Genomic DNA, 20,290 nt, shown 5'->3' with positions numbered 1-20,290 from the left:
TTAAGTCTGTATTCCAGTGTGATGGGTTTATGCTTTGGCAAATTACTTCATGCAGCCTGAGAATATGAGCTATAGGTCCTGGAATTCAATCTTCATATTGTTCTAACATTACAGCCAGGAGTAGCTGTTTGAGAAGAGGCTGCCCCATCTTGTCGTAGCACACCTGCTTAACAGAACCAGGGTCAAATGAAGCACAATTTGTTGAGGTTTGAATGACTGTCATCACTCATCCAAACATGCCACTTCCAGAGCTAACACTTTGGAAAGGCTGTCTGCACAAGAAGACCACGTGAAAGAAAAACCGGCAAGAATGAAAATGAGAGGCTGAAAGTTGGACAGAAACGGGCTGTATTATGAACTCTATCTCAGCCACTGGCTAAATCCTCAGGAATTGCTGTCAGGTCTAATGTTTTCTGGCTCAGCACCTTTCAGCACCATTGTGTCACTATATAAGGCTTAGAGATTAGAGCATCTGTGATGCCTTTCGTTTTGGTGTCCATACACAGAGCAGTTTTAAAACGCTGAATGCTTCACATTTTGATCCCTATTAATTACTCACTGCTGCTTTCTCTGCTGAATCACTGATCTTGGGTCCTCTGTTCTCTTCATCCTCTTCTATTCCCTCCCTCTGTGCTTCCTGTTTCAAAATGAACAGGTTTATAACCATTTGAATGTTGCAGCAATAATTTATTCAGCAGTAATTCTGTGATCATCTATTGCCACATTAAATCTGGGTTGACACGTGTAGGTGCAGCAAGGTAGTAATTATCACCATTAAGAAATGCAAAACAAAATGCTAAAATATATCAAATTAAACATATTAGATCAGCACAGCATTACAGCACAGATCATAATCTGAAAGCATTAGACTGATGTGTGGACACATTCCAACAACCTGCACTTATATGATCTAGTACAATGAATCACCCAAGTTCCCGAAAGGCCAGCGAGATGAGGCTTTCAAAGCTGAAATATTGTAAGACAGAGAACCAGGTTCAAGAACAGTTACTACCCCTCAACCATCAGGCTCTTAAATAGAAGGGGATAACAACACTCACTTGCCCCATCATTGAAATGTTCCTACAACCAATGATCTCACTTTCAAGGACTCGTTATTTATTGCTATTTACAGTATGCTGGTCTTCTGCACACTGCTTGATCATTCATTGATCCTGTTCGAGTTACTATTTGATAGATTTGCTGAGTATGCCCACAAGAAAATGAATCTCAGGGTTGTATATGGTGACTTTGATAATAAGATTTACTTTGAACTTCGAACTAACAAATGTCAGTGTGCACTGTATAATAAGGAACAGGACTTGATGCGAGTTAGGATGAAGGCAGCAGAGCTTTGTATGGGCTCAGTTTGTGAAGAATGGAGCAGAGAAAACCATTGGAATAGTCACATTTAGCTGTAATAAAGCCTTGGATAAGGATTTCTTCAGACAGTGAGCTGGAGCAAGGGGAAATGAACATTATGGGGGAAGTAACAGGAGGAGATGTTAGTTATAGAGGTGAAATCTACAGCTTAACCACATCAAATCAAATGCAAGGTCAATATCGCCACTTTATTAAAAAATATCCAACTAGTCGGCTGACTTGATGCAAAGCAAGTAGCTGAGGTGATAGCAGTGATATCGTCTATCTACTCTGATATGAGATAAAGGCTGGCAGCAGTGACTTGAATCCTCTACTCTGGATAGTAAATACAACACAGAGTTTGCTAGCAGTATTTCTTCATGGGATCATTCAGGGTAGAGGGAAGGAATTATTTATCAAGTTTCCCATTAGTTGACTGACCACAGTTTGAATCTAAAGTGCTTAACAACAAGTACACCAACGTTTAAACTATGAAGAATGAAGTCTATTTACAACCTACATTGTCATCATTTTTTTTTTAGCACTTTTCAACTGCTATTTCAGAGGCACAGGCAGTGTGGAAGGAGTGTGCAGGATGAACAAGATATGAACTTTAGAAGCAAGGTACAAAGTACTCAATTGTGGCATTATCAGTAAAATTGTGTAAAAGATATCTGGAGCAAGACAAAAGTACATTCCACTTCACTTCCCGCAACTAGGTATGGTGAGACATGATCACTGGCAGCTTTATTCTTCTGCTAAAAATACTCTCAGGGAGTTTCAGCCTTTAATACTATCTATAAATGAAAGTAATTGCTACACCTGCCCCTACACCTCCTCCCTCACTACCATACAGGGCTCCAAACAGTCCTTCCAGGTGAGGCAACACTTCACCCGTGAGTCTGCAAGTCGGTTGGGGTCATCTACTGTATCCAGTGCTCCCAGTGTGGCCTCCTGTATATCAATGAGACCTGACATAGATTGGGAGACCATTTCGCCGACTACCTACGCTCTCTCCATCAGAAGAAGCGGGATCTCGCAGCGGCCACCCATTTTAATTCCACTTCCCATTCCCATTCCCATTCTGATATGTCAATCAATTGCCTCCTCTACTGTTGTGATGAGGCCACACTCAGGTTGGAGAAACAACAACTTGTATTCTGTCTGGGTAGCCTCCAACCTGATGGCATGAACATAGATTTCTCCAACTTCTGGTAAAGGCTCCCACCCCCTCACCCGTTCCTTCATCAGTCCCCATCGCCGTTTCCCTCTCTCACTTTATGTCCTTGCCTGCCCATCACCTCCCTCTGGTGCTCATCCCCCCTTTACTTTCTTCCATGGCCTTCTGTTCTTTCCTGTCAGACTCCCCCCTTCTCCAGCCCTCTATCTCTTTCACCAATCAGCTCCCCAGCTCTTTACGTCATCCCTCCCTCTCCCAGTTTCATCTAGCACCTTGTGTTGCTCTCTCCCATCCCCCAACTTTTAAATCTCCTCAATCTTTTTCCCTCCAGTCCTGCTGAAGGGCCTCGGCCCGAAACGTTGACTATACTTTTCTGATATAGATGCTGCCTGGCCTGCTGAGTTCCTCCAGCATTTTGTGTGTGTTGCTTGGATTTCCAGCATCTGCAGATTTTCTCTTGCAAAGTAGTTTCTCAACGGCTAAACTTTTGTCCTGGTATGATTTTCCCCGGACCATGGATAACTATGAGGGAATTTACCACCTGATGCCCCCACTTTGCTAGCCCTACATCACAGATACACTGCTGTTTAAAATTGATGTTTGAAATGTTTAAAATATTGAAAGTAAGTAACTAGAGTTGAAATCTATTCAAAATACCTTAGCTGTGAAGGCAATACTTTTTAACAAACCAGACTATTAGCATGCAAAACTTAACATTAAATCTTTGTGAAATTCACTAAGGATGAAGGTAGGATATTTATATAGAAAAAACTAGAAGCTGTTCTATTCAGTTTCTGCACTGTTTTAACCTGTTAACTTTAAGACTAAGTGACATACACAATAAAAATATTAAAGTTATTATCTATAGAACACCGGTTCGACAATTAAATTACTGGATTGGTACTTAATCAGGATTATTCAAGTTCTGCAAAGGCAAATAGGGAATTTCAATTCAACTACAAAAAAAGGATTGCTGTTAAATAAAACATCTGGTTCACTAACCTTCTTGAGGAAAAGAAATCTATCATCTGGACTTTATGCAACTTTTGGCCCACCAAGGTGGCTGATTCTTAACTCCCTTCTCAGTCCATGGATTTATTTAAATGATAAGAATGGGAATATTTTGGTATTCGCTTGGGAGCCAACTGCAAAATATCTTACACGAGTGTCACTCATTGTAATTAATTTTGCACATGTCTAAGTCTTATATAATATGTCAATTTAAGTTTATGTTGATATGTTTGTCCCTGTAATATAGTCTGCTGTTGTAAAATCTAATTTTCATGCCATTTATACCCCTGTGTATCTGTGCCCATGACAACAATAAATTTGAACATGAACTTGCCATAACAGCATCATGCACAGCTCATAAAAAGTGATGGTACTAGGAAATTATGTTGACTGTAGCTAGAATGCAAGATAACTGCACTGCAAAGGGTTGAAGCTATCAGAAGGCAACAGACAGATTAGCAGGTCAGTGAATGTCATTTTTTGTGATGGTACAAGATAACCTCATACTATTCTCAACTCATTTGTATTTGCGAGTGTTAAGGGCAAGGGGGCAGGGGGCAGTATGATGGGTGTTGCTTTTGACTGTGGTCCTGGCTTTCTGTATTTGTTCTGCAGAGTGAGAAAATGCCTGTGGCCAGTGTGGAATCTCACTACACTGGCTCATCCCTCTCTTTAGTTTCAAGCCACAATGAAGAGGTGAATTGTTTTGCAGCATGCAGTTAGTAATAATACAGTAACGAGAACCAGAAATCTCACTCACCCTGTTGATGTTCTGGCTCAATACATCTTTGATTTCATTGACTTCCAGGCTTTGTAGTTTTTTCCTAAAATTAAAAAAAAAACACATACAAGAAACAATTAATTCAACATGTAAAAGCCATCTATTATACTGATGTGGCATGAAGTAGTAACAATATTAAATTGAACCTCTTCCCAATCCCATCACATAAACATACCATTGTTGTACACAGTTTTATCATTATTAAGTTCAGAATTAGCCACTGTCATTCTGGTTGGTCCATTGCTATTGATAAGATGTATTACAAAATGGTAAAATCTCAAGAACCTACAATAGAAAGAAACTAACACGTAACAGTGTAGACTCCAGGAAAAGTGGGCAAAAAATACATACATTAAATGCCCATGCATTTATCTATCATTATGAAATATCAATTTGCAAAAAAATAGAAATGAGTAAATGGTATACAAATATAATTAATATACTGAAGGATCACGAAGGGGAAAAATGTACAATGGGGATTTTTCTGGAATACAATAGTAAATATTCAGTACGTCCTGTACACCTAAAACAATTCTATCATTTTAATGAAGTTAATATTTGTAAACCTCAAAATTCTGTTGATATATCATTTATGATTCTTCAAAAATTTAATTTTATCCAAATAATTTTCAGCCTTTAATATCACCGAGTCAGGATCATCTCCTTGTTACCACTCAACCATCGGGCTTTTTGAACCACAGAAGATAGCTTCACTCACCCCGTCACCAAACAGTTTCCACAACCCATGGACTCAACTTTGAAGGACTCTTCATGTCATGTTCTCGATACTTATTACATTTGTTTATTATTATTACTATTTCTTTTTTTACTCTTTCTTTTTGTATATGCACAGTTTGTTGTCTTTTGCACATTAGTTGTTTGTCCGTACTGTTGAGTGTGGTCTTTCATTGATCCTATTCTGTTTTTTGTATTTATTGAATATGCATGCAAAACCTGTACTTTGACATACATGTACTTTGATAATAAATTTACTTTGAACTTTGATCCCCTAGAACCCAATGGAACAACTAGTCCAGAAATTACTTACAACCATTTAATATTTTTAAATCAATGTCACACGTCCCTACTGATTAAGATCTTCAACTAAGATAGTCAGAGTAATATAGAGAGTAGGCTTGTCTATACAAGACCATGTTATGCCAGCTAGCGGGCAAAAACAAGTGAGGGGGCGGTGTCATTACCACACCACTAGCTGATCATCCCAATGGCGGGGCAGGCGGAAGAGGAGACATCTCCCAACAGCTGCAAAGGCGGATGAGGATGCCCAATGGGTAGGGAGGCTTGCGAGCACGCCGCAAGAACTGCCGTAGACCCACAACACTCAGGGCTTGTCTACCTAGCGTGTGAAGCCTGGATTCAGCGGACTGTGCGGAAGAAACTATCACTAGTTCAACGGGCAGAAAGGCGATTCTCAGCAATGTGTCGTGGAGCGCTAAGAGGGCACAGTGAGACACACAGAACACTGCTGGCCATCCACTGCATCCTGACCCATCTCCAGCCGTCTCGACTATGTCTTGCCACTGGGTCCAGATAGGTCGGGACGGGAGAGTGAGGCTCATGACCTGCGCAACTCTCCCTCACTTTAATCCAAGTCAAGCACAAGTCATGACTTCAAACCCAACGCGGAAGAAAGTGATGGTGCTCAACCTTGGCACATGGAACGTGAGAACTCTGCGAGATAACATCAAGGCAGACAGACCAGAGAGAAGAACTGCACTGGTTGCAAAAGAGCTAGCTCGCTACAACGTGGACATAGCAGCTCTCAGCGAAACACACCTAGCAGACAAGGGCAGCTGACAGAACGTAGTGGTGGATACACGTTCTTCTGGAGTGGTCGCAGCAGCGCTGAACAACGAGAAGCAGGCATGGGATTTGCCATCAATTCTAACCTCGCCCGTAAACTCACCAAGCACCCAGAGAGCATCAATGACCGCCTGATGACACTTCAGCTCCCACTTGCAAACAAGAAGAGTGCTACGCTGATTAGTGCCTACGCTCCCACCATGACCAACCCAGATGACATTAAAGACAGGTTCTATGAAGAACTCGACGCCCTCATCTCAGCAATCCCACAGTCAGAGAAGCTCATCGTTCTCGGAGACTTCAATGCCACAGTAGGGACAGACTACCAAACCTGGGAAGGGATCATTGGAAGACACGGCACTGGCAAGTGTAACAACAACGGCCTTCTGCTCCTCAAGACATGTGCTACACACAACCTTGTCATCACCAATACCCTGTTCCGCCTACCCACCCGTAAGAAGACGTCATGGATGCACCCACGCTCAAACCACTGGCATCTGATTGACTACATCATCACCAGGAAGAGGGACAGGATGGATGTCAGAGTGACGAGAGCCATGTGTGGTGCCGACTGCTGGACCGACCACCGCCTCATTGTGTCCAAGTTCAGGCTTCGCATTCTGCCCATGAGAAGACCCCAAGAGCAGAAGACTGCAAAGAGGTTGAATGTCTCCAAGCTGAAAAGCAGCAGGGTTGCAGAAGAATTCGTTGATGACCTTGAAGGCAGACTGCCAGACACACCACAGGATGACGGGACCAGCGTTGAGGAACAGTGGACAGCCTTCAGAGACGCTGTCTACACTACCGCTCTCAAACATCTCAGACCAGCAACCCGAAGAAACCAAGACTGGTTCAATGAGAATGATGAAGAAATACAGGCACTACTAACGGAGAAACATCAACATTACAGAGCGCATCAGAACGACCCCACGTCGCTAGCCAAGAAAGGTGCCTTTACCAACGCAAGAAGAAAGGTGCAGACAAAACTTGGCGAGATGCAGGACAGCTGGTTCAGCAAGAAGGCCGATGAAATCCAGGGCTATGCAGACAGCCACGACATAAAGCGCTTCTACGATGCGCTTAAGGCTGTATACGGACCCCAGTCCTCCGGCTCCTCACCCCTCCTCAATGCAGATGAGACGCAGCTGCTGACAGAGAAGAAGCAGATTCTGGATCAGTGGGCTGAGCACTTTAACAACGTCCTTAACTGCCCTGCCGACATCAACGACGAGGCCATTGCCCGCCTGCCCCAGGTAGAGATCAACAAGAACCTCGACACCCTCCCCACAGTAGATGAAGTCAGGAAGGCAGTGAAGCAACTCTCCCGTGGCAAAGCGCCAGGACCCGATGCAATCCCTGCTGAGGTATACAAAGCAGGAGGCCCTGTCATGATGCAAAGGCTGACTGTACTCTTCCAGTCCATGTGGAAAAAGGGACAGGTCCCGCAACAGCTGAAAGATGCCAGCATAGTCCACATCTACAAGAGGAAAGGCAACCGCCAGTCTTGCGATAACCACCGAGGCATCTCCCTCTTGTCCATTGCGGGGAAGATTCTGGCCTGTGTCCTGCTCAACCGCCTTCTCCAACATCTTGAGCGAGGTCTGCTCCCAGAAAGCCAGTGCAGCTTCCGTGCTGAACGTGGGACCGCGGACATGATTTTTGCTGCACGCCAACTCCAGGAAAAATGCCAGGAGCAACACAGCGACCTCTTCGTGACCTTTGTCGATCTAACCAAGGCTTTCGATACAGTCAGCAGAGAAGGCTTGTGGAAGATCATGAAGAAGTTTGGCTGCCCCAGCAAGTTCATCACAATCGTCCGGCAGTTCCACGACAGTATGATGGTGAAAGTTCTGGATGACGGCGACAAGTTGGAGGCCTTCCCAGTGACAAATGGCGTCAAACAAGGCTGCGTTCTTGCCCCGACACTGTTCAGTATGGTATTCTCTGCCATGCTGACAGATGCCTTCCGTAACTACGAAGAAGGAATCCAGGTCAGATACAGGACTGACGGCAGGTTGTTCAACCTTAGGCACCTGCAGGCAGTTACAAAGGTGCGAGAGACTGTCATCAGAGACTTGTTGTTTGCTGATGACTGCGCACTCAACGCCAGCACAGAGCAGGAGATGCAGCGTGAAATAGACTGCTTCTCACAAGTCTGCGACAACTTCGGTCTCACTATCAGCACCAAGAAGACCGACGTTATGTACCAGCCTGCCCCAGGAAAGCCAGACCAGGAGCCGCGCATCACGGTGAAGGGCCAGAACCTCCAGGCAGCCGAAAACTTCATCTACCTGGGCAGCATACTCTCTCGTGCAGTGAACATAGACGCTGAGGTCAACAACAGGATTGCTAAAGCCAGCGCCGCCTTTGGGAGACTCCGTGAGAACATCTGGGAGCGGAGAGGACTCAGCCTTACCACCAAGCTGAAGGTCTACTGTGCAGTGGTCCTTACCACCCTCCTTTACGCCAGCGAGACCTGGACTGTCTACAGCAGACACGCCAAACAGCTCAACCACTTTCACCTGAGCTGTCACCGCAGACTCCTCCACATCAGGTGGCAGGACAAAGTCCTCGACACGGAAATCCTGGAACGAGCTGGGCTCTGTAGCGTCTACACCCTCCTGCTGAAAGCTCAAGCCAGGTGGGCTGGACATGTGGTCAGAATGCCAGACAGCCGATTGCCTAAGCAGCTGCTGTACCGAGAACTGTGTCAGGGCAAGCGCTCAGTCGGGGGGCAGAAGAAACGTTACAAAGACTGCCTCAAAGCGTCCCTCAAAGGCCTGGGTGTTGACATCAACACGTGGGAGACGCTTGCCCTTGACCGTCCAGCTTGGCGCAGCAAGATCACCACAGGAGCCCGAGCAGCTGAAGTCAGGCGCATCATCAAGGCGCAACGAAAGTGTGCTGTGCGCAAGGCCCGAGCAGCATCCACTGCCACGACAGCACCCACCCACTTGTGTCCCACATGTGGGCGAGCCTTCAGGGCCCAGATTGGCCTCATCAGTCACCTCCGGACCCACAGCCACCAATCTTCCATTTGACTTTGAAGCCATGGTCATCTTCGTCTATGAAGGACGAACAACAACAATGCCAGCCTCAGAGTGGCCTACTCTGCTTACCTATTACAATTTCCCTCATCTGCCAGCATTTGGCCGAGGAAACAAGATCTCTATAGGGTGATCTGAAAGGAATGCATCACAAATCACTCTCCTATAGCTCTGTGAGAATGGATGCTGTAGTTATGGGAGAGCGGCAAGGGAATGGTCCAAGGAAATTTTGAGGACCAGTACACATGGATACCCCTTACAGGCATTTTTATTTTGAAATTCAAGGGGCTAGGGAAGTTCTCCAAGGCCCGAACCAGTTGTCCTTGGCAGGCAGGTATTGGGGAGATTTCTGCAAGGATTGGAGTTGATTCTGAGAGAGCCTGCAAAGCTGGTGATGTCCACATACAAACCCTATTCCCATATGTAGAAGAAAATGTACAAGTTCTCCCTGCCAGCTGTTCCTAATGAACAGCCAACAGTAAAATGTGGCATAGAACAGCAGCAACAACCTGAAACTAGAAATCCAAAAGTTACTACAACAGTGAACTTCACCAAAAAAGCAACTATGAGGTAGCAAGAGATCACTGAACTCAGTCAGAACAAAGATGCAGTTTAGGTCTTGGTCCTTTTAATAAGCATGGTTTCAGGAAGAATGGGGTAAGTAAAATGTAGTTGTTCAGTGAGTAAATAAGAAATATTGTTTTGCAGATCACTATGGCAGTAAAATGACAATGGACACATGTTTTAGATGTTGTAGTACTGCTTACACCGGAGAAAAGGTCAAAGGACAACTGAAAATCCCACTGAGAGGTCAGGAGTTAAATTTCCCAATAGGTGGTTAGACACCAAGAAATGTGTGCAATATTGCCCTTCTTGGGTTGAGCTGATTTGTAATAGAATAGCAGAGTTTTCTTTTGTGGAGTTGCGCAAGGAAATGTCTAGTCAATTCGCTCCATAATGATCTATCACCAACAGCACCTCAAGGATACTGTAGATATGTAGTACTTGTGACTGTTAACTCTTTCATTCCAACATGGTTTCTGTCTTCCTCCTCCCTTGTTTCCTTCCAATTTAGAAGCAGGATTGTCTTTTCTATTCCATCATTTCTCTGCATTAAATCTCTAATGCTATGATCTGCCTAATAATGTAAATATTTTATGCCCATTAGCTTTATGTGCACTTGTGCTTTCACCATTAAAGCATGTGGCAGGATACGTTTTGTGCATGGTTTTCACAAGTACATATGTGTACTTGACCAGCACCTATAGTACCAAACATCAGGCACTGCCAAAGGTCGATTTTGACCCGCTGGAATGTACAGCTAGACAGTCGGGCTAGTGGTTAGTCCAACTTGCCAGGCAGGACTGATATAGCTCCAAGTCTGAGAGGAAGCTGTTGTTGTTGTGTATCAAGTCATAAAGCAAGGCCTTCAGCCCAAAGTTCAGGCCAAACATGGTGCTCTCCCCATCTAGTGCCAATTTCTGGCATTTGGCCCATAGCCTCTGAGCCCCACCTCTCTATGTACCTGTCCAGATGCTTCTTAAATGATACTTGCCTCAACCACTCCATCTGGCAGCTTGTTCCACATACTCGCCATCCTCGGTGTGGGAAAAGTTGTCCCTCAAATCCTTTTTAAATCTTTCCCCTCTCATCCTAAACCTATGCCCCTTTGTTACAAATGACAAAGATCCCAACGCCATTCCCTGCAGCACACCACTTGTCACTGGCCTGTGTTCAACGACTGCCCTCTGCTTCCTGCCTCTGAGCCCTTTTATGATATCTGAGTTCTTGACACAGCGCGAGTTATTGGCAGTTTATTCCCCAGCATTGCACTTTACTCAATAGACAATAGACAATACTTTACTCATTCATCATTCTGTTCACATTGTACATTTGTGTATTCACATGGGGCAGCACCGTAGCGCAGTGGTTAACACGACGCTTCACAGTACCAGCGACCCGCTGCTGCCTGCAAGGAGTTCTACCCATGACCACGTGGGTTTCCTCCAGGTACTCTGGTTTCTTCCCACAAGCCAGTTGGTAGGTTGATTGATCATTGTAAATTGTCCCATGATTAGGCTAGGGTTAAAATTGGGGGAATGCTGGATAGTGTGACTTGAGGGCCAGAAGAGCCTAATCTGCTCCGCAAATAAATAAATAAAAATATCTACTTCAAGTCCTTATAAAAACTAAATGCCTGAAACTTGTCATGGTTCTCAAAATCTAACTGCTTCTCTCCCTCTGGTCAAAAACCAGTGATTTACTCCTATTGCCCAGAACCCAATTAGACATGCAATTCCTTTGATTTTAAAAGTATCCTGAATTAATGTATGATTTCTTAAAGAATTTGATTGAATTTTTGCTATGAAAACAGATATTTATCCTATCATACGGTTGAAGCTGGGAAGCTTCTTACACCTGTTTGGAATATTATAATAATATAATGGATTTATATTGGAAAAGGAGAGGCAGAAATGTTTATCATCATGACAATTGCTGATCTGTACTTACTTACTGTCCACTATGCCACTGGCATTTAGGGCAGTAATGAAGGTCCTCCATTTCTGACAGTATTCAAGGCTTCCTTCCATTACGTCAGTAGCTTCCTCTTGGCTTTCAGTGCAGTCAGTCATGCAAGTCCCAGGTAGAGACTCAGGAATACCGTCGCACTCAGATGTGGAAGGATTTTTCATTACTGTTTCTGCAACAATGTTGTTTGACCAGTCAGGGTTGTTAGCCCTGAGCTGAATCCCCAAACCTGGAGAACCAGTAAGACCACTCTGTCCTCTACCCTTTGATCTATTTGGCATGGGTGACCCTACCAAGAGCCAAAGCATAGTCAACATAGGTCTCCAGGCCACTGAAGAACGCAAGCCTCCAAATCACAAGGTTGTGGTCCTCTTAGAGGTGACTGAGTTCACTGAGGAAAGGGCCACTGGAATCGGCTGAGGCAGGAAACAAAATGAGAGATTGAAATATCTGTAGTCAAAGATTGCAAGTATATTCCACTCGCCAGCTTATACCCTTCTCATGGCCTCACAAAGAACCCATCACCGATACTGTTTAAAAGGGACTAAAATACTCAAAGGTTAGCACACACCCAGGTCTCAGGGCTAGACTTCTGCCATTGACTTCCACAGCTATTTACTCGCAGTAGCCAAGAACTGTGGGTTGGAAGTATCACCTACCCACGTAGTTATTGGGCATCTCCTCTTTCCATAAACCTACAGTCTCTCATGAGGTATTATTCTTCACTCTTTTTTGGGTTGGATTCACTTCCCGCACCCCCTGAGGTACAATACACATTTCCTAACTTGAAGTAATGCCAACATGTTGTGATCTTGGGCTTCCTGATGTGTGCAGCTAACAATGACTTACTTTGGAACTAATTACATAGAGTGATCATGCTTATCTGCAGGCAGCACATAGCTATGGGCTGATTAGATACTCCTTTTCCTGAGGGACTATCAGTTAATTTCCTATGTGTCTGACACACTTTGCACAAGGACGTTTAAGCAAAACAGAGGAAAAATTGTTTTTGTGTTTGAATCACAAATAACTATTGGCAGCAATTTAAAAGATTACAACAGCTTAGAAAAAGTATTTCCATTTGTCATTGGATGATGTCAGAAAACTCACAAGATCTCAGCACCCTTTCAAGCAAAATAGACCAGCCTATAATCATTCCATGCTGTTAGCCCCTCTTTCTTCAGATTCACTGAACTATTATCAGCCATCTCAAAGTAGCTTTACTGCACAGAGATGATTAACTCTGGGAAACAGACATCAAGATTTCAGAAACTCACAGCACTGACCTCAAGACAATTATCCATATGTCTAGGAACCATACCTTTCTTCCTCTATCTGTTTCTCGCGTTCTCTGTATCTTTGCTCTCTATCTTCTTGCTCTTTCTTCTCTTGCTCCATTCTCTCTCTCTCAAATTTTTCTCTTTCTTCAATCACTTTCTTGCGCTCCTCTTCTTTTCTCAGCTCCTCCTCTCTCTAGAGAGGGAGAAATAGCAAAAACATGTGAGATTGGAAGTGAAATGTGCAGTAGTTCAAGAGGAAAGGGCCAATGATGTATGGATGGTGCACCTTTCAAGACAGAATAGAAGCTACTTCATACTTAATGGAAGGAAAACGATTTGCATCGACAGAACAAACAGAAATAACATCAGGAGATGCTAGAGAACCTGGTAGAGCATATAGCACATGTCTCAGATCTGGTACACTTCGTCAGGGTTCCACTGAAGGGCCCTGCATATGTAATGTTAACTGTTTCTCTTTCCACAGAAGTTGCCTGAGCTGCTGAATTTTTCCTGTATTTTCTGCTTGTATTTCAGATTTCCAGCATCTGCAGTTTTAAAATTGATTTTCACAGAAAGACAAAAGTTGGAGTAGGCCATTTGGGCTTTCAAACATTGCTTCACCAGACAACAATGATGCCACTAGCTCCACACAGAGAGAGAACTTCAACCTGGGACATCAATTCTGCTTTTTTCTCCCCCACACAAATGCTGCCTGGCCTGTTGACCGTTAACAGCATTTTTATATTTAAATTTTAGGTTTATTGTTTCTGTTCTAATTATTAACTTTCATCTGGACAATCAATCAGGTTAGATATCTCTGATATCCCAAATTGGTGAGACCGAATCTCCAGTATTGTGTTCAGTTTTGGTCACCAAGTTACAGAAAGGATATTAATAAGGTTGAAGGAGTGCAGAGAAGGTTTACAAGGATGTTGCTGGAACTTGAGAAACTCAGTTACAGAGAAAGGTTGAATAGGTTGGGACTTTATTCCCTGGAGCGTAGAAGAATGAGGGGAGATTTGATAGAGGTATATAAAATTATGATGGGTATAGATAGAGTGAATGCAAGCAGACTTTTTCCACTGAGGCAAGGGGAGAAAAAAAAACCAGAGGACATGGGTTAAGGGTGAGGGGGGAAAAGTTTAAAGGGAACATTGGGGGGGCTTCTTCACACAGAGAGTGGTGGGAGTATGGAATGAGCTGCCAGACGAGGTGGTAAATGCGGGTTCTTTTTTAACATTTAAGAATAAATTGGACAGATACATGGATGGGAGGTGTATGGAGGGATATGGTCCGTGTGCAGGTCAGTGGGACTAGGCTGAAAATGGTTCGGCAAAGCCAAGAAGGGCCAAAAGGCCTGATTCTGTGCTGCAGTTTTTCTATGGTTTCTAAATGTATTGGTGAGGGGAAAATTAAGTGAAAAACATAGAGGGAAGATGTCAAACATGGTGAGGACATTTTTATAGCTTGTGCCGTTTGCTTGTGGGGTCCACTTGACATTACCGAAATGCTTCCATGTATTCTAATGACTATCCAGTATTTTCAGAAAATAAAAAGGGCAAGTGTGAATTGGACTGATGCAGAAGTAGCTCCGGAAACTAGGTTTGAGAAAACATAGCAGGTTTTCCAGTGAGGGTTGGGAGGTAAAGGAAGAGACAAATATCATGGTTTCTACTGTCATCAAATAAATTATATGGTATCCTTTCCAAATTTTAAATGGGTTAAGTACATTGCTAAGCACTGTCATTCTGTGATCGTTGTGTTAATCAGCCTCTCCAAATAATAACAGCGTACTTTGCACTTACATAGCACTAATTGTCACAGTGACTTTACAATTTCCAATCGCTTATCTTCAAAGTCAATCTTCAATCTAGTGCATACTTCTAAATAAGTGCAGTGATATGGGATCCACTCTGGTTCTTAAGAAAATTGTCATTCAAGTCGATAATAATAATTAGACACAAAGTTTCACAGGTGAAATTAACCTACCACACTGATGCCAATTACTAGTTTTCTTTTGCAATAATTTTGAAAGTCCATCCTTAAAGTCATAATGTAAAACGATTGATTACGTGCCTGAATTTATGAACATATTTGGAACAAGAGCAAAAAGCTTAAATCAGATCTGTGACAAACCGCTAATCATGGCAAATGCAGAAAACCCAGTCAGCAGAAGTTACCGAAGAAAGTGCTAATTCTTTCCACCAGAGTTTAATCAAATCCTTACATTGCTTGGACAAGAATTTTAATGAAAAAACATTATGTAGCAGAAAGGTAATAAAGAATCTGAACTTTACTTTGCAAAATGAAATTTCTCTCAGTTGGTAAATGTGTAAAGATTATGTTGAGGTGTACCTTTGCTTGTGCCCAGAATAATTCTCTGTTGATTCGTTTCATTTCAATTGCAGCATTGGTCTTTTGGTATGTTGTTCCCTGCAACAGGGAACATATATTAAAGGAAGGGAAAAAAAACAACTCTCATTGAAAGATGCAGATTACTGTCACTGAAAGACAAGTTGCTTGCAGGAACAAGTGGGACTTTCAAATTTACTTTGTATGATTAATCATTTAATCTACAAGCATTCGATATATAGAAATAAGTTGAAATTAAATATCTCTGGTTGTACACACCTCCTATTTAGACTTTGGTAGACTTCTAACTATTATTGAAGTCAGGTACTAGGAATCCTAATTCGTACATTGTTGAATACCCTGAGACCGATAAATGTATCACGATCACAATCATCACACTTTAGAGAATTAAAATTTTAAGGTTAAATCTTCCAAAGCAGTGACCCCGTAGCTATCCCTTTACACATATAATACTGAGACAATTCAGCACTAATAGCATACCTGCTCCCAAGATGCTTAGTTTTTCAAACTTCAAAGTAAAACCCAGTTGTTTCTACAAACTGGTTATTTAACCTTTCCCATTCCCTATACATTTTAGTTAAATACAGTCAAACAGTAATTGGAACATTTTACACTCAAGCTCTATTATCTTTGAATACATGCCATGGTTGCTTGGTTTTGAATGCAGGGTATTTATTTAACATTCAAGCTAATAACTTTTATTAACTTAAAAACCTGTACATTTATAATTACACTGGCATTCTCCAGCAACTTACACCTTAGCTATTGTCAGCTACTGTCTTCTACTCACCACTGGACCCAGCAAGTCTTCATCCTCTTTAAGATGGAGTCGGCGTAAGACTGGGCTGGAAACATGCATTGTGCCATTAGTCAATTTCTGCCGGATAGCGGTGGAATCCACATCTTCAGGACTGCTGGCATTAACAATAACATTTGCCCCCTGATTGGAATTGGGAAAAGAGTAGGTAAAGAGGGTGAAAATCAGGTAGAAACTTTTGAAGGAAGTTGGAAAGTATTGAATAAAACTTCTCCCCCACCCCCAATTGTCTTTCATCAACTCCACACCTTGAAAGAACTGATTCTTGCTTGAGAATGCTGCTAGTCTTCCTTTACTTTACATTGAGATTAATGGCTGGACAAACGCTAGAGATCTCTTTTGAGTAGGACATCTGCAAATATGACTGACCAAGTAACCACAGATCTATGAAAGCAAGCTTGTGAAGAAATTTGTGAGTGGTATTAAGGGAAACCCAATACTTTCCATAAAACATTCAATAAGGTAGCGCACAAGTAGACGCTAACTTAGTAGTCATGAGTTTGTCATCGGTTGACTAGCAAATAGATTGGAATAATCAGTTTTGGGATCCTGCAAGGATCAGCAATTGAGGCTCACTCACTTAAATTTATTAAAAGAAGGTACCATGTATAAACTATCTAAATATCTCTCAAACCTGGGATCTCAACCACCAATAAGGACAAGGACACCCAGGTATGAGAGCAGAACCTTTTGCAGTTTCTCCTTCCACTGCAGACCACTGTGATTTGTAAATACATTTGTGGTCCTTCATCACCACAGGGTTCAAATCCTAAACAATGGCAATGTAGGAGTACCGTCCACAACACCTCAGTCATTCAAAAAGGACAGATTACCATCACCTTCTGAAAGGCATGGATGGTCTGGCATTAAATGTTGGCTCTGCTAACAATGCCAAGATCCCCCAAAAATGAATCAAACAAAATATGGTAGGTGGCCAGGTAGGAAAGTGAGCCATCAGGGGAACACAAGGGGTCTGTAAAGCATACAGACAGATTAAATGAAATAAAATGCAGAGAAATATGAATTTCCAAAGGAAAAATAAAATACTGATTGAGGACCCCTTATCTAAAATGCTTGGGGCCAGAAATGTTTTGGATTTTTCAGATTTTGGATAAATAATGAGATGGCTTGGGATCACCATCATTTCTAACTCTGAATTTATGTGCTACCAGTAAGCAGTCTTTGTCTTAGGCAACACACATCAAAGTTGCTGGTGAACGCAGCAGGCCAGGCAGCATCTCTAGGAAGAGGTACAGTCGACGTTTCAGGCCGAGACCCTCATTCCTGTTGTTTGAGTCTTTGTCTTACACTTGTTCATCAAACATGTGCAATAAACAGTAAAAATTACTACATACCATTAATGTAATGAAAATATAAAGTATGCAGGGTAACAATAGCAGCACGGCAGCATTAGGAGAATACCTGAATCAATTATTGAACAACACAACAAACAGCAACTGGCTTTCAGTCGCCACCTACAATGAGGTGTTTTGATTACACTGTATTTGTAGTTTATTTTCTTTTACAATTTTATGTTTGGTATAAAAACAATCAGGATTGTAGACTTGTTCTAATGTTAGATTTTCATCAGCAATGCTTTAAAAATTTAATGTTATTATGTAAGGTATAAAAACCAATCAGCATCGTAGACTTGCTCTGGTGCTAGATTTTTTAGCAGCGACGCTTTAAAAATTTATGCCGTTATGTAAGGTATAAGAACAACCAGCATCATAGACTTGTTCTGATGCTAGATTTTCATGATAAGCAGATGCTTTAAAAATTTAATGCCATGTCTTTTCTGAAATTTCTGCAAACAGCCTGCTGAATATTCACAATTACTTTCAATTTTCAGTTCGTCGTGATAGATCTTTGCTTGTTTCATGATCAGCATATTGTTATGCAGCATATGTTCTCTCCGATGCTAACAATACATGATTGAGATCTTTTTTTCAATTTATGCAGAGTTATTCTGTTTTGTTACTTCTGTTCATTACATATGTGAGGTGACTTCCCAGAACTGTCTGTGGTGTGCAGACACCTGCACATTGCCTGGGAACTTCCTCGGCATCTTGTGGAATTTTCCATTTGTGATGTCAAGTCAATACACAAAAAAAATTTCAGAGGTTTTTGAATTTTAGAATTTCAGAAAGGGAGTATTCAACCTGTGCAGGTTTCCCCCGCCATCCGAAGGTAGAGCGTTCCTGTGAAACGGTTCGTAAGCCGAAATGTCGTAAAGCGAAGCAGCAATTACCATTTATTTATATGGGGAAATTTTGTGAGCGTTCGCAGACCCAAAAATAACCTACCAAATCATGCCAAATAACATAAAACCTAAAAAAACAGTAGCATATAGTAAAAGCAGGAATGATATGATAAATACACAGCCTATATAAAGTAGAAATACTTCTCCACAATCATTACTGCACTGTTCTCCGTAATGAAAATCTCACGCAAGCGCCGTCAGCAGATAATCTCACGCAAGCGCCATCGGCAAAAACACAGCGCAAGCGCTCTCCAGTAACCTTCAAGCTATGAAGCTGCCAAATCATACCAAATAACATGTAAAAATACACAGCCTATATAAAATAGAAATAATGTATGTACAGTGTAGTATCACTTACCGGAATCGGGACAGCGCCGAGCACACTGATGATGGTGTGTTAGGCTGAGTCGTCGCAGGTTGGGCTGGTGCAGTGGCCCCGACCCTCTGGGCCACCAACCGATACTGATCCGCGAAGCATGCAGGGGTGCAGCGGTAGCTGGGAGGCACATGGCACATCTTTAAGAAAAAAGCTAAAACAAACATGCTAATTAATTAGGTGCCGCCCGGCACGTAAATGTCGGCCCAGATCAGTGCCGATTTCTGATTGTGTCGTCTCTGATCTAGGCCGACAATTACGTGTCGGGCGGCACCTAATTAATTAGCATGCTTATTTCGGCTTTTTTCTTAAAGATGTGCCGTGTGCCTCCCAGCTACCGCTGCATTCTCCGCGAATTGGTATCTGTCCGTGGCCCGGGGGTTGGGGTGGTGGGACGCTGGGGTGTCATCTCATCATCATCTGTTTCCAATAGGGCAGGCAGTTCATCTTCTGTCTCTGCCCGCCTCAATGTCGAAGGTCGAGGTTCGTCGCCTGCTGTGGCTGATGTGGAAGGCTTGCTTGACTGCTGAGCCTGGCGCATTTTTCTATCACACAGTTCTTTGTAAGGACTCAAACCATCTTGCAAATATCCCCTAAACCTACGTGCCCTTTCAAAATTAAAGTCGTACTTCATCATTGCAGCGAAAATCTCACGCAGTTACTTCACGTTCAGTTTGCTACTGCATTCGGTTTCGATTGTTATCCTTTTTTCTTCCAATCGCATCAGCTCGTCATCTATCAGATCTTGGTCATGGGATGCCAAAACCTCTAACATCATCTTCAGCAACTTCCACAAGCTAAACTCACTTTGTCCTTACTTCGTTCACCACAATCGAAACGCTTAATTATGTTTAGTTTTATGCTAAGTGTAACACCCTTACGAGCTCTTTTAGGCTTTTCCGATACCATAGAACTCATCTTGCAAACGACTGCTCACAGGCATGTGTTTAAGTAATGCCGGCAAGAATGCCGTTCCGAATCTGGGGGAGAGCGGCTGCTTGGGGCGCGCGCTGCCTTTTATCGCACGCTGATTTTTTGGCGCGCTGATTTTTTATTGCGCGCTGCTTTTTTTTCGTAACAGTGAAAACACCTTCTGTTAGTGAAAATAGGGTACTAATGTAGGTCTTTCGTAACAGTGAGGTTTCGTAAAGCGAACGTTCGAAAAGCGGAGGACACCTGTAGTAAAATAGTTTTAAGTGGATGGAGACTTTTTGATATTGATATCAAAAAGTTCTTGAGCAGGAATTTTAGCCTTTTAATTTAGTTTTTATTAAAACTGGATAATAATTTACAGACTGTGGGCTGAAGTAGTGTGTGTAATTTAACCTGCTTATCCAATGAAGAACTTAAATAGTGCAGTGTAGCTTGACTGGAATAAATTTCTGAAATCAGACTATTGTACTAAGTGGAAAAATGTTCTAGAATTTGGAAGGATGATATTTTCCAATCA

The 20,290-nt window shown here is 42.6% G+C and overlaps 1 protein-coding gene across 3 annotated transcripts in view; it reads right to left on the bottom strand.

Annotated features, from left to right (window-relative positions):
* Positions 1-20,290, bottom strand: part of LOC134349388 (drebrin-like) — a 203,423-nt gene that overhangs the window by 31,606 nt on the left and 151,527 nt on the right. For 2 of the 3 annotated variants that reach the window (XM_063053609.1, XM_063053611.1), the window contains exons 5-9: positions 16,175-16,324; positions 15,367-15,444; positions 13,053-13,204; positions 4,311-4,374; positions 560-637 (exon numbers count right to left, since the gene is read on the bottom strand). In XM_063053609.1, coding sequence (XP_062909679.1) covers positions 560-637; positions 4,311-4,374; positions 13,053-13,204; positions 15,367-15,444; positions 16,175-16,324 — 522 coding nt within the window. The remainder of the gene's footprint in view (positions 1-559; positions 638-4,310; positions 4,375-13,052; positions 13,205-15,366; positions 15,445-16,174; positions 16,325-20,290) is intronic. The other variant, XM_063053610.1, reaches the window with a different exon arrangement.

This window comes from Mobula hypostoma, chromosome 7, assembly GCF_963921235.1.
Source record: "Mobula hypostoma chromosome 7, sMobHyp1.1, whole genome shotgun sequence".
NCBI lineage: Eukaryota > Metazoa > Chordata > Chondrichthyes > Myliobatiformes > Myliobatidae > Mobula > Mobula hypostoma.
Note: the sequence above shows the minus strand (reverse complement) of the source record. Positions and strands in the feature narration are given on the sequence as shown.